This window comes from Chionomys nivalis, chromosome 9 (genome assembly GCF_950005125.1).
Source record: "Chionomys nivalis chromosome 9, mChiNiv1.1, whole genome shotgun sequence".
Classification (NCBI taxonomy): domain Eukaryota; kingdom Metazoa; phylum Chordata; class Mammalia; order Rodentia; family Cricetidae; genus Chionomys; species Chionomys nivalis.
This window is the reverse complement of record NC_080094.1, coordinates 45,588,587-45,602,596: the sequence shown is the minus strand read 5'-3', so window position 1 is coordinate 45,602,596 and position 14,010 is coordinate 45,588,587. Positions and strand designations below refer to the sequence as shown.

The window sequence follows — 14,010 nt, the reverse complement described above, 5'->3', positions numbered from 1 at the left end:
ATGATCAAATTGTTTCTGGAAGTGTTCTCAGAAACATACTCAGAGATTAAAGAAAAGAGAGGAAGATGGTGAGGTGTGGAGAAGAATGTAATAGAGGGTTGGAAGAGCAAGAGTTAGAAGAGCTTAAACAAAAAGAGCAAAGAAGGTTTCCCAATCGTGACAAAATTTAAAAACAAAATTAGATAAATCTAAGAATGGAAGTAAAACACGAAAGCATAATAGGTTATTTAAACAAAATAACATCAACTAGGTAAAGTTAAAATGCTACCAAAAGTCCACTAGACAGCATGTCGATGAGCACTTGGGAGGCAGAGGCAGGCAGATCTCATTGAGTTCGAGGCCAGCCTGGTCTACAGTGAGTTCCAGGACAGCCAGGAAATCCTGTCTTGAAAAACAACAACAACAAAAAAAGCACCAGAAAGAAAAAAGAACCATGGAGAAAAAAAAGAACCACCATTACCATAAGCATAATAAATTAGGTGAGTGCTTGAAGGGCAATAAAAACCAAGATCACAAAAGGGTGTTGTTGCTTGTGTTGTTTTTAATACGATAAGGACAAGACGGCTCATGGTTAAGAGCATGTACTGCTTTTTCAGGCCACCACAGTTGGTTCCCAGCACTCATTTTAGGCAACTAAAAGCTAGCTACCTGTAACTGCAGCTGCATGGGGTCTGACAGTCTGACATCCCCTTGTGTGACTCACTTTGACAGGGATTCCAAGACAGGCCAAAAGGAGGCTACCACCAGAGTCCAACTTGGTGGGCCGATGAGTCTACATACAGGAATATGGGTAAGAGTTACGCACATGCCAGCTGTTCTAATCTTTGTGAATTTTCAAAGCTTTTTCTTTTCTCTTTTGAGATAGAGTCTATTATTTCTTACTCCGAGTTTTTTCTTCTCTAGGCCACAGAAAAGCAGCTTCCAGTCTGCTGAAAAACAGCTACTTGTTTTTGATGGTACTTTGTCTGAGTTTATGTGGACTTCAGCATGCGCACACGCTGAATATTTATTGTATTCACAACTGAGCCTGGGAATATAATTTTCAATGCTATCTGAATACTGGCAGCTAACAACAAAAAAAAGAAAAACTATGAAATCTGTTTTTTTAATGTATTTTTTGAGATAGCAATGAGACATAGCAAAAGGTAAGACAGAACAAAATTCATCATAGCAAAGTTGGACAAACCAAGATAACAAAGATAAAAGAGACTGAAGAGAAGTCACAAGAATCAGAGACCTACCCTTCTGCATACGCAGGAGTTCCATAAAAATACTAAGCTGGAAGCTATAGTGTGTATGCAGAGGACCTGGTTCAGACCCATGGCAGCCCTGTGACAACTTCTTCAGTCTCTGTGAATTCTTATTAGCTTTGCTCAGTTGTTTTAGAGGGCCTTGTTCTCCTGATGTCCTCAATGCCCCTGTGTCCTCCTGCCTCCACTTCCATGGGGTTCACTGAACTCTGAGGGGAGGGATTTGAGGGAGACATCTCCTTTAGAGCTGTGTGGGAACCTGGTTTTGTAAAGTGGCACTAACTGTGGTGAGTTATCTGAACGTCTAACCAGTTGTTCCTAACAGTGAGGTAATGAAGACGACAAATAAACAAACCTTCACAATATTAAAACACAAAAAAAAGCAAAACAGCTGTTGTGGGACAATCTTTGTACACTGTGAAGATGTGTCTCTGGCAAAGTGTCTTCTGATTGGTCTAATAAAGAGTTGATGAGCCAATAACTAGGCAGGAGAGGGTAGGCGGGACTTCTAGGAAGAGAAAGAAACTCTGGGACAGAATTCATCAGTGAGACCTGGGGAAGCTGGATAAATAGCATGGAGGAGAGTAATGAGCCATGTGGCAGAAAATAGACGAATATAAACAGGTTAATTTAAGTTATAAGAGCGAGCTGGGAAAAGGCCTAAGTTAAGGCCTAGCTTTCATAATTAATAAGAAGTTTCATGTCATTATTTGGGAGCTGATGGTGCAAAGAAAGCCTGACAACAAACAACCATCCCATTGCAAAACCCAAGAAAAAAGATAACAAATAAATATATATTAGTTCAAACTTGTTTTATTGAATTATGATCAGCAACAATGCACTGATTATTATTATTGACAGCCATGCGACACTGTGGTTTGACAACAAAGTTGGAACCCAGAGGAAACACTGATTGCATCCTAGAAAGAAAGCTTCCAGTAGCAGTGATGTGGTTGTCACAGCTCAGATCTTCCCATCCTTGGATTGCTGGATTTAATTACAGGTGAGGTTGAATGATGTAAGAATACCCAGACAGCTTTAGGGACAAAGGGGGAAAGACTGGCCCAATAATCATTTTAAATGAACTAAGTAAACAATACAGATTTGTGGTCATAATTACAGGGCTCTCGAGTATGAGAATGTAGAGAGAACTTCCTGGCTGTGGAGAAAGCATAGCATCTGCAGCATGGTGCTCCGGAGTAGCCACATCTGACTGACTCCACCTAGAACACCCCGCTGCTGAGGATTCTGGTCAAGCTCAGAGAACTCAAAGGTGTACCATAAATAATATAATTATCATAAATATATTTATAAATACATATATAAAATAACTTAAAAATAACATTTAACATTCTGTCTTCTTCTTGAGGCGTGTTACAGGAGGATTTCATTCAAATGCTCTCATTGGAATAAAACCCACTGAGGTAGGAAAGATGCAGCTATTGTCCCCTTCCTTTTGAAAACGATAGAGTTAGGTTTAGAGCTGAGTTCTTCTAACTTTACCGTACTCAAGCAGCAGTTGGGAAGCAGAAGGTACACGGTCCGATTGACAGCACGGGGCTGTGGCTTCTCATCCCCACTGCTACTGAGTACTTTCCGGTTTCCTTATGCTGTAGTTAGCCCATCTCACACCAGCTCTGCTCCTCCTGAGAACGTCATGAAGAAGAATAATTGAAGTGATTAGTACTGTACTAAGTACAGGGTGCTCTTTAAATAACAAATGCCATTGTGTGTCGGGGTTGGTTCCAGTAGGCACTGCTCTTCTCTCACAAAGAGGATAAACATTCATTTCGAATTACAAAGGCTCAGCACGTGCTGTGCAAGTGACTCAGGGTGAAGGGCCTTCCTGTACACGGTACATACGCTGTCGGCACTTCCCAAGTCAGTAGACTCCAGAAATAAGGCTGCTCTTACGAGATCTGGAAGTCCGTCATCGAGGGCAGCCCCTTCGCCAGGTGCACCCGGCTCTGTTCTTTGGTGGCGATAAACAGCTCTGGGTAGGCAGCTGATGTGAAGTAGTTCTTAGTGTTGATCTGTTCCCAGAAGAAAACGAGGTCGACCTCACTCCCCGTGATGACTTTCGGTGTTTCAGGCAGCTCCTGTGATAAGCAAAATGGAGTTCCGTTGGTGCGCGAGAAGGTGTTGGGAAAAAAACTGGAGTGTCACCTCTGGTGTGTGGCCTTCCTGACAAAGAGCACTCCAGAAGCCTGACTCAGATATGATCCAGGCTCCTTCATTTGTTCACTCAACAAACATTTATCAAGCATGCCTATTCAGTGTATGGTCCAGACTAACCATGAGTTGATTTCCTTAGTTAATTGGAGAGAAATCTAAATGAATCATGAAGACTGTCATTGATACCAGCATCTCCCTGTATCCAGACGAGTGGGATAAAACACTGCACGTGTGTATTCTGTCTTTAATGCCGGCACCGCATCCTCTCACCAAATCTGAACACTGATAATTTTAAGACCTCTAAGCATTCTGACCCGCCTCCCCGAGTGTACAAATTACACATTTCTGGAAACAGATCATTGAGATAATACATATCTCTACATTTCAGTCAAAAAAGTTAACCATATCCATACACACAAAAATAATTAACTGAAACCCCACAATGCTTCCCTGATTGATTTAGCTGCTGGCTGCTTTGAACACAGCCTTTTTAGATTGTCCTCTTCCTTTGAGTATGAACAAATCTTAACAATGACCTTCATGGAAAAATGCATTTCAAATTATGTGTTTGGTAAGACTCCTTTTTGGAACTCATTTTAAGCTACAAGTAAATAACCTGATCAGCTTCCTTGGGATTTCAAATCAGCAAGAACAGTACTGTCCAGACCTGTTCATCCGGTGCTTTACCTTCTCCTTGGGTTGTTCTGCCTCCGGATGACTAGACAAGGTCTGTTCTCTTCTACATGTTCACCTTATCCTTCTGCCACGCCTCACCTATAGCTTCCCAGCTGAGCTCTCTGCTTCTCTAGTGCTTTCCTTCCAGACTACCGTCCATTTAAGAAATGTAACTGATACCAGCACCCTGCATGGTCTGGAACCCTTGTGGCTTTCAATTGTGTATCACATGGCTGGGGTCAAGAGTCCTCCACTGATCCTTGAAGCTGGCTTGTGGGTTCATGAAGTGCCAGGGAATGCAGATCCTTATGGGTGTGGGATGGCCCACCTGCATCTCTTGTTAGCCAGTTTTGTCTGCTTTTGTCCCTCCCTCTAAATAACACACCATCATTTTTCTCTCTTAGGACCTTGTGCATTTTCTGTCCAACACTTTCCATTTTTGTTGCTGTCTGTTTGACTTGTCTCTTGTCTGAGTACTATGTCCCTTAAGGTTAGGGATTTTGACTTGCCATACTCCATAGCTTTTAATGCTGTACTTGAAAAAGAGAAGGCTCTCGGTAAATAATGGCTTGTTGAATGAAGTCATGAATGAAGCTGCTGCCCTACTTAGTAGATGACACTTTCATTTTATTTGATTCAGACGGAGAAATACGGGTGCCCACATGCATTTTAGGGAAATTGGAGGCCTTGGATTATACATTTATGAAATGAGAGTCACATTCTTCTCCATGGTAAAAATGTCTAATGCTTATGTGTGTGTGAGAGAGAGTGTGTGAGTGAGTGTGAGTGTGTGTGTATGTGTGTGTTTGAGGGAGATGGCTATAGAGAATATGGGGATGGAATGAGAGACAAAAGTATCACCAATGGACCAGTGGAGTGCAAAAGCTAAAGTTTGAGTGTTGCGGCTCTTAGCTTTTGGTTTCATGTGTGTTAGCAAGTGGTTAATTCTCTCTGGTCTCAGTGGGCTCATTTGAGTTTCTTTAGGCCGGCCTCATTGTCATAATGCCCAGTACTATGCAAAACAGATGGAAGATGTCAGCAAAGATCAACAGAACAACCGGATGCTCTGGGGTGGGAAGCCAATACAGTCAGGGAGTGAAAGGTGGGCAAAAGTGGTGGCTGCGGCAGGAGGGAGACTGTGGCCACCCTAACGGGACATCTGCCTACTGGGATCATTTACAGAGCTCGGAGGTACAGAGGGCAAGACCGAGATGAACGTCCACTGACCTTCAGCAGCACAGGCTCGTCTTCACCTTGGGCGCTCACAAACAGCTGGGTGTTTGAGAGTTTCAGAGTAACAGGGTATTTAGAGTCTTCCGATGTGTAGGCATACATGTCAAATTTTACTGTCAAAGAAAAAGCCAGAAAGAAAGTAAATTCACTACTTTTTTTTTTAATATAAAAGAGGTGTTTGTATAGGTGCGTGTGTGTGTGCGTGTGTGTGTGTGTGTAAAAATAGACCCCCCAACTCTGGTATAAATGAATACACCATATTTATTTGTGGAGGTCAGGAGTCCTGTCCTTTACAACGTCTTTGCTGTAAATAATGCTTCTAAAGCTTTCCATTTGAGTAGACCAAATTCTTGCTGAATCTCTTACAGTTACAATAGTGGAATAAAACCTCGACTTTTGTTGGTTTATGAGTTCCTAATGGCTTAAAATGGAGCAATCTAAGAACCCCCCCCCACCACCACCACACACACACAGACGTCCAGCACAGTAAAATGACTGGCTGCTTTAGTACTATTAGAAATGTAAATAGGAACCATAGGGGCAGGAGCTGTGGCCAGTGACAGAGCACTTGCTTCCTGCGTATCTGGCTTCCATTTGATTTCTTGCACCAAAAACCAGGCGTGTGTGTGTGTGTGTGGGGGGGGGCATAGACTAAGTCGATAGGTGAGGGAAACTGTGGTAAATAGGAAATAGAAGACACAGCAATTCGCAAATGTCACAGAGTAAAAAGCATGGCAACTGCAGTGCACAGTGTCTCTAACCAGGAAGAACCCTGCTTGCTTACTATAAAGTTGCTGCCGGGATTCTTTAAAAATAATTCAAAAATAATTTTGTATATTGATGACGCATTCTGCATCTAAAGCAGGTTTATTATAGAAGCTGGGTCTGCATAACAAGAAATTTTGGACACTGAATTTCGTCCTTCAGATCCCACTGCTGTTAGGGGCTGTTTGGCTTTGCCATCAGATTAGCAAGCTCTTCCTAACTGCACGCTCGTTGTAAGCTTGGTCCCCAGCTTTCTAACAGATAGTGCCTGACTGCGCCTCGTTAGCTGCTGGGCAAGTCATTAAATATTGGCAACGCTCAGTTTTCTCTTCTTTAAAATCAGAATAGGGAGGTTGTGTTGAGAATGTCTATGAGCACCAAAGAGATGGTACATCAGAAAGCTCTCCGTGCCCTGTAGTGGGCTCAGGCAGGAAGCTGAGCTCTGGTGCCATAGATCTGGATGCTAGGCTGTCCTTTCCAGGGATTCTTGGTAGGGGTGGAGTGCTTCTTTCTGTTCTAGAAGAATCGTGCAAAGCCAGGGAGATAGATAGGTTTGTGCTTTAAAAGCAGAAAGTTTGAATGAAACAAAGAAAGCCAAGGAGGGGAGGAGGGACAGGGTGGCCGTTTACCTTCATGTTGCAGGTCAGTTAGTGGGACAGCTTTGAGATGCACCTTGTCCACATCCAGGCATATGTTTTGATTGAGGGAATCATTCATGACGAAATTCGACTTGACAAGCCTTAACCGTTTGTATATCACATTATTTTGGAAGACGTGAGGTGCTGAATCCGATTGGATGGTCTCTAGAATCAGTATCACAAGTTCAGGTTATTGCCTAGTGACAAGTGTACACGTGCTAACACAAGCATCAGATGTAGCTGTGAGAGAGACTGTAGGGGTAGCCAAGCCAGGTGGAACAGCCAGACTTGAAATCAATCAGCAGAAGGCTTGATTCCAGCTAAGGTTTTCTTATGGTTATTTCTTAATTTTTTTTTGTAAACCAATTTATAAGGCAATACTTTCATTTTACTTTTTAAAAGAGTTCTTGAGAAACTTTTACATTTTTGTATTTTTTTTTCTGTCATTATGGAACCCGGGTTGGCTTGGAATTCACTCTACAGACAAGAATAGTCTCAAACTCACAGAGATTCTCCTGCCTCTGCCGTCCACTGAGATTAAAGGTGTTAGCCACCATGCCTGACCCTGTTAGCAGGTTTCCAAGTGACAAGGAAGACTACAAGTATTCCCGATCTATATTTTACCGATGAATGTATGCTAAGAGTAAATGTGTTAAAATGGCATACCACAGTGATATGTCCCCACTATATGTAATACATATGTTACATATGTATGTGCCAAAGGTACAAGTCTACCATCTTCCTGGAATGTGTACATATGAGTAGCTTCGTTAATCTTCAGGTTCTGACTAATTTCATTTCTAGGATGCTGTTCTAAGGAAATGAATAGGGACAGAAATTGACATAGATGTTTATTGTCACTTGAGTGTTGAAAAATTTGTCTGTAGAATGTCTATAATATATCAAATGAGAAAAGCTGGATATGAGATCGTGTGTATTCCAGGGATGATGATGGACATGTTTGCCCTCGTGCGCATCTGCATGCACCAAAGACTTTAAGGAAACATGCCATGGTGTTGGTAGGGTTAAAACCTGGGTGACAAAACTGACTGTTAATGTTCGTTCTTATGCCTTGTTTTATTTTAAATTTTTTTCTAGGTGGAGAAGTATTTGCTGTCTAGGTTTTATATTAAAATGAATACTTGGTTTGTATTTCCTGTGGAGGAATGAACAACAAAGACAAGCAAGAAAAACCCAGGGTTCTCATAGTCAGGTCGGACGGAATTAGCTGTGAGGGTTTCCCACGTGGAGACTGAGCCTCATTTCCTCATATATAAAAGGAGAGGGAAGGTTGTTTTGCGGCCTACAAAGGGTGCGGTCATCAATAAATTAGTAGTGGTGCAACATTAACAAAGGCAATGGGAGTAATAATAACAATGGCTGACATTACTTGGGTGATGATGTCACATCAGGCGTTCTAGTCTACATTGTTTTGAGGTACTGGCTTATTTAATCTTTACAGGAACCCAGTGAGGTGTAAGACTTGGTCATCTCTATTCACAGAATGGGGAACTGGAGGCCAGAGAGATTGAGGAACGTGACTAAGGAGGTGGCACTAGTAGAGGTCATGAGCTAATGGACTAGGACTGCTTTCTCTCCAACCAAAGGTCTCTACTTGACCTTCACAACACAGCCAAGAAAGGAGCCCTTGAGCAAGTGTTCTAGACACAGGCTGTCTTTGAACTCTCCCCCTTGGAGAAGAGCCGCATTTAGGTTTTCAAGTTATAATTATCGAGCTAATGTCTGGTTGCTTTCCTGATATTTTGGTTCCAGGTTTTATTTTCTTTCTACTCCATTGTCGCCTTTCGCCAAAAAATTTTTTAAAAAATTGGATTTTTGTTATGTTTTATCCCTTACCTTCGAAATTATGGGTCATGACCTCCAGGTCATCTTCGGCAAAGACCTGATCGAAACCCAGCCGCCTCTTCTTCAGAACCTTCCCTTGGTCTGATGTCGCTGCCACCATCACCAGGCTCTCCTCGAAGGTGAAGTTGGACATCTTTGAGGTTTCGGAAGCTCTCGGAGACACAAATTTGTCCGTACATTTCTCATGAAGCGAGCCATAGCTTGCCTCATAGAAGGATTTCTGTGAGGAAAGGAAGTGGCACCTGAGAGTTTACCTATGACCTCACGAGGAGACTCTTTAGTAGGGTCTGTATCGTATCCTACAGACTTAGTGAGGGAGATCTCCATTCTGGCTGTGGGGAACCAACCTGTGCTTCATCCCCCACTCTCCTCTCGTCCTCCACTGCCCTTCCTTCCCTCCTGCTCCATTCCTTCTTTTCCCCTTTTTTGGATTTCCCTGAAGTCATATGATTTGGGGTAGGGGAGGGCTTTTCACCCAATTTCATGCTTAAAACTAAAACATTTTGATGACATAGTTTAACACATGATCCTGGTAAGTGAGATCCTTCCATCAAGAGATCTGACATCTACTTGAGAGTGCTCAAAATATTCTGGCCCCCTGTATTACCTGCTCAAATTCAACCAACTTGAAGATTCAAAATATTTTTTAAAAATAATGACATCTGTACTGAATATATGAATCCTTTTATTATTACTTCCTGAATAACGTAGTCACTGATTGACCAGTATAACTTAGAATTATTCTTACAGCATTTGCATTGTGGCAGGTGTGGCTAAGTCACCGACATATGATTTAAAGTCATTTGAGAATACATGCATATTTTATACAAATAGAAGGCCATTTATTATAAGGGACATGGATATCTGCAGAAGGTGACTGGGGGGCTTGCAATCCAGCCCCCATGGATGCCTTCGGCACAGCTGTTCTTCTGGAAGGAGCTTTTAAACCCGCTATCACAGATACACGAAATAACTCACTGAGTGTGTACAACATTTTCCCTTCCTTTTCGCTAGCTTCCTCCACCTCATCCCCGCGGGCTATCAGGCTATCTCTGACCTCTGGCATTAGTGTCAGAGAATGGTGTCAGCAAAACTCCAGGTGAGGTGGACTGAAGCAACTGGCTAAGGATGACAAAATTAACATTTTGAAGGAACTTGGCCCAGAAACAAGGGCTTCAGGTAGCTCTTCTCTGTTATGGAAGAGTCAATGAACATGAGGAACTCCAGTTAACTACTAGGTTAGAGAGGTAAGTGGTCTCATGAATAAAAAAATAAATGTATTTTAGACTCTAGTAAGGTTGAAGCAAACCCCTCACTGTGCTTTTCTGGTAGAGGGGCTGGTGTATAAAGAGAAAAAGAGAAAATCCGGCTCTATAAAATGACAATCATGGACTTACCTGATTCAGAGAGAGGTGGTCAATGGCAGAATTGTATTCTTCATTTTCACTGTCAAAAACATATAACGAGACTGTATTTTTGTTCATCATTTTACTATGGTCGGTAGGTATACATATTTCAATGGCCACATTAACTTTAGGTAATACAGGCAACATTCCCGAATACTGATTTAGACACAGGCACTATTGAGTCCGAGTGCTCTAACACAGCAATGGGTCTTAGTGGATGTTTAAGAGTTACTCCATTTTTAGCAGAACTTGATCCCAGTCAGGATGAGAATTGGCTCTACAGTAACCTGGTCACATGAACACACCCACACCCACCATTACTCTCATCTTTGAAAAGCTAAAGACTTCTACATATTCATGTCTACACACATAGTAATTCATTTGTCACTAATTTGGAATTAGAAATTATTAAAACGGCTTTGTGCTTTATCTGTAAAAAAAATCAGGCATGACTAATGAATCAAAGAGCTTAATTGGCTGAAACTCCTTAGAAGAAAAGAGAGACTTAGGAAGCACCGCAGACACACGTCATACTCGCTAAAGCAGATTCATATTGGACAGGAGCCAAGCAATATTTTCATTTTTCATTATTCAATATTTTTCATTATCACTAACATTAATAGTAAACAACAAGAACATCACGTTAGTTAAGAATGTTCTAGAATTTCAACTCTGCTCATTTATCTTCTCTATCATGTTGAAGCTTGACTGTGGGTGTGAGTTCACGTGCCCAAGAGCCGTTTCCTCCTCCTGACTGGGATCAGGGTCTCCCGAGAATGAATTCTCTCTTAAACCTGCTGCTGAAGCAGGGCACGCCAACTCTTTAGAGTGCCTAGGCTGATGCCAGTATAAAATTACACTGGAGTCAGTGTGCAACAAAAATATTCTTCTGTAATTTCTATTTCTCTCAATGAAATACCAGTTTAGCATGTTGGATGTGTCATCTTTTTAGGTCTTCTCTAGTCTGGCCTGACAACATGGCTCCTGACTGGCTGCTTTAACTCCTAGTTGGGTTCATTGAATCACAAAAAAGTAGGATGTGTTTCTTACCTGTAACAGTTCTTCAGGTCTTCAAACAAATCAGGAACTTTGGCCATCTTGACTTCTGCAAGAGAACACCAGTGGCTGTCAGCTCCCCACCTCTGAACCCCGTGCTCGCAAGGGTGGTGACCCTGCTTTGAGCTTCTTGAGAAACTCCAGTGAGTGGCTGACTTTTCACGTGGCCCAGCTTTTCCTCTATTCTGCTTCACACTTCCTTCCATTATCTGTGTACGCTCTGGTCCCCTCTGCCAGCTTGGGCATCCGCTTTAGAATGTTTCCTCTCTCCTGGTATTGTTTGTATCCAGCCCATCCCATCACAAAGGTGGCTAGGAAAAGGAGAAGAAGGAAAACCACCCGAGTGAGGTCTCTGCCTTAAGCAGAGGCCAGGGAGAAACAGCCTGGGAATGTGCAGATCTTTCTCATTTTTGTCACTAGAGATATCCTATCTCCAGGACAAGAAATCCTGTTCAGCTGCTCCCTCGGTTCCTTATCACTAGAAAGAGAATTCTTCTCTCAGTCTGTGATCCCAGCTCACACACCAAACCAGGAACAACGAGAGACGAAAAGAGATCATTCCATAGCCTTACAGAAGGTGCCTAGAGAGAAGACAGTCAAAGAGCAAACAAAAGACAATTTTCATAGCCTCAGATGCGATAAGGACAATACCTTGGCCGACACGAGCGCCAGTGAGGTGACTCCTTCTGTGCCCTGGAGAGTCGTGTCTGAGTCAGGCTTCTCAGTCTTTTATAATCATCTCCTTCAAGTAGGTGTGGCCATGAGTGCGTCACTGGGAATTTACAGGAGGTCATTCTGCTTTGTATCTTTCTAGGTCCACTCTGCTTGATACTGGCCAAAATGCAGACTCGACACTCGGTCATAACGCTGCTTGCAAAGACTCCAGGGGCTGTGGACTTGGTTCATGTACTTATGGCTTGTTCCACCCCACTGCAAACATGCAGTTGTTCAAAAAGGGAAGCGCAGCAGGAAGCTCATCAAGAACCTAAGAGCATTCGGTGGAAGATGAAGGCAGAAATCCTCCAATCAGAGGGCTCGACTGAGTAGGATGGCAGCTTCAGGGGTACACTCTGGGTTTGATCTAATTCGTTTATTGTGCCCCAGGACTGAGCATGGATGGGCAGGATAATTAACAGCTAAGGTATGGCATTTGAGGCAAAATGACGTTTCCCTCTCCCTTCTGAAGAGGAAGGTTTGCTTGAATAAGTCAGCAATCTGAGTATGGAACAACAGCCTTAGGATTAGAGGGTAGGGGCCGTAAAAGTACCACTGACCATAAAGGTCTGGGTGTTTTACTCCTTTGAATAATGTCAACACGTTTCCTCCAGAGATCACAGCATCAGGAGAGAACTCTCAGCCTCAGCCATGTCATGATACATGACCCTGTCCCCACTACCTAAAGACAAGGTCTAGTTTCCCTAAGGAAAGATTAGAGGTGGACAAGGATAGCTGCCCACTCCCGCAGGCAGGGACAAAGCCATAGATAGGAGAGTAGAGGCTGTGGGAAAGGAAGGTATGGATTTTTACGTACAACATGGAAACAGCACTGCCTGGTCATCTTTATTAGAGACAGCACCTAGAGGCCAGGCCAGTTCAGGTGGCAGAACACGAAACTCTTAGGAAAGCAGTGTCTCAGCTCTCCCAGTTGGCATTAAAGTAACTTAAATTTTAAATAAAGGAAGTGGGTAGTAGACAAGAAAAGAAAAAAAAATGGCAAAGAGAGAAAGGCAAGTCCCTGGAACCACTGGAACGTAGGGTCAAAAGAAGCATGGGACAAGGAATAAAGAAGCTTCTGGAAGTTGGATGAAACATTCCCTCTGGTTCTGTTTAGTCATAAATAATGGAGCTGTTTAGATGTTCATTGGTTCTATTGCATATGGAGACTCTCCAGATTCAGTTCTGCTGTCCAGCCTGTTGTATTTATAAACAGGAGTCAAAGCTGAGCGGCATCATAAATGAAGGTAGAATAAGTGCCAAAAAAGTTTGGAGCCAAAGTGTGGGCGTCCCTAAACAGATCTTCTGTGAGCAGCGACAGCGGCCAGCTAACTCAACATCTCTGCTGCCCTTAGTTCCCTGTAGGCGATACAGAAATGTTAATCTTGTCATCTTCTGCCTGTCGGACATCTTGTGAGGACAATCACTAAGAAACAATTGCAAGGTGCACTGTGAGTGTGGGCTGCTATGGAGATGCAACTCAACACAAATAACGACACTAATGACGGCTGCAGTCACTCGAGCGCCTGTAGAGTCATCACCGTGATGCCTTAGTCCACAGAGGAAAACAGACTTCTTAGGAAAATAGGGCTTTGAAAACTTCAACAGGGAAGCCATTTTCAAGCAAAGGCCACCGTGGAAGCACTGATGCCACTGGGTTTCTGAGAACAATGCAGAGAGCTCTTTGGCAATCTGGGAAAGCACCTTCGGTTCTACCATCTGGAGCAACACCCAGCCCAGCTCTATCTCGTTCCTGTGTTGGAGAGAAATCCCCAGATGGCAGTTTGGTTGAGAAACAGTCCATTTGGGTCAGTCTTTCTCAGCCTATTCGTTCATATGACCTTCTTGGAAAGTGGCTTTAAGGGGAAAAGACAGCGCAGGCAGTTCAGAGAGGGAGAGCTCCGCCCTTGAGCTTCCCCTCCTGGGAGTGTACATCAAGTGTGTCTAAACCAGCTCTTTTAGGGAACGGGGGAGAAATGCATTGGGTCGGGCTTTGCTGAGCCTGATGTATTTGGTTCAGAGCTTTGTAAATAATTCAGAGAAAACATTGTGCACTTATTCTGTTCCCCAGGCTTTGCTTGCACCAACATTTTCTTTTCAGGAGCCACAAAATTAAGCATACACGATTGAAGATGACCTATGCTGGTATGTGAATATGCTTTGTAAGCCCAGGTGCTATGCCTCCAAAGGGTCTGTCTGTCTGTCTGTCTGTCTCTTTCCTCCATCCTTCCA

The 14,010-nt window shown here is 43.0% G+C and overlaps 1 protein-coding gene across 1 annotated transcript; it reads right to left on the bottom strand.

Moving 5' to 3' along the window:
• Nucleotides 1-2,114: 2,114 nt before the first annotated feature.
• Nucleotides 2,115-11,753, bottom strand: Il1a (interleukin 1 alpha). The gene is made up of 7 exons (XM_057781688.1): nucleotides 11,716-11,753; nucleotides 11,059-11,113; nucleotides 10,000-10,048; nucleotides 8,594-8,822; nucleotides 6,728-6,901; nucleotides 5,328-5,446; nucleotides 2,115-3,349 (listed from the first exon to the last, which is right to left on the bottom strand). The coding sequence occupies exons 2-7, from the start codon at nucleotides 11,103-11,105 to the stop codon at nucleotides 3,161-3,163; spliced, it is 807 nt and encodes a 268-aa protein (XP_057637671.1). The 5' UTR covers nucleotides 11,106-11,113; nucleotides 11,716-11,753; the 3' UTR covers nucleotides 2,115-3,160.
• Nucleotides 11,754-14,010: the final 2,257 nt, after the last annotated feature.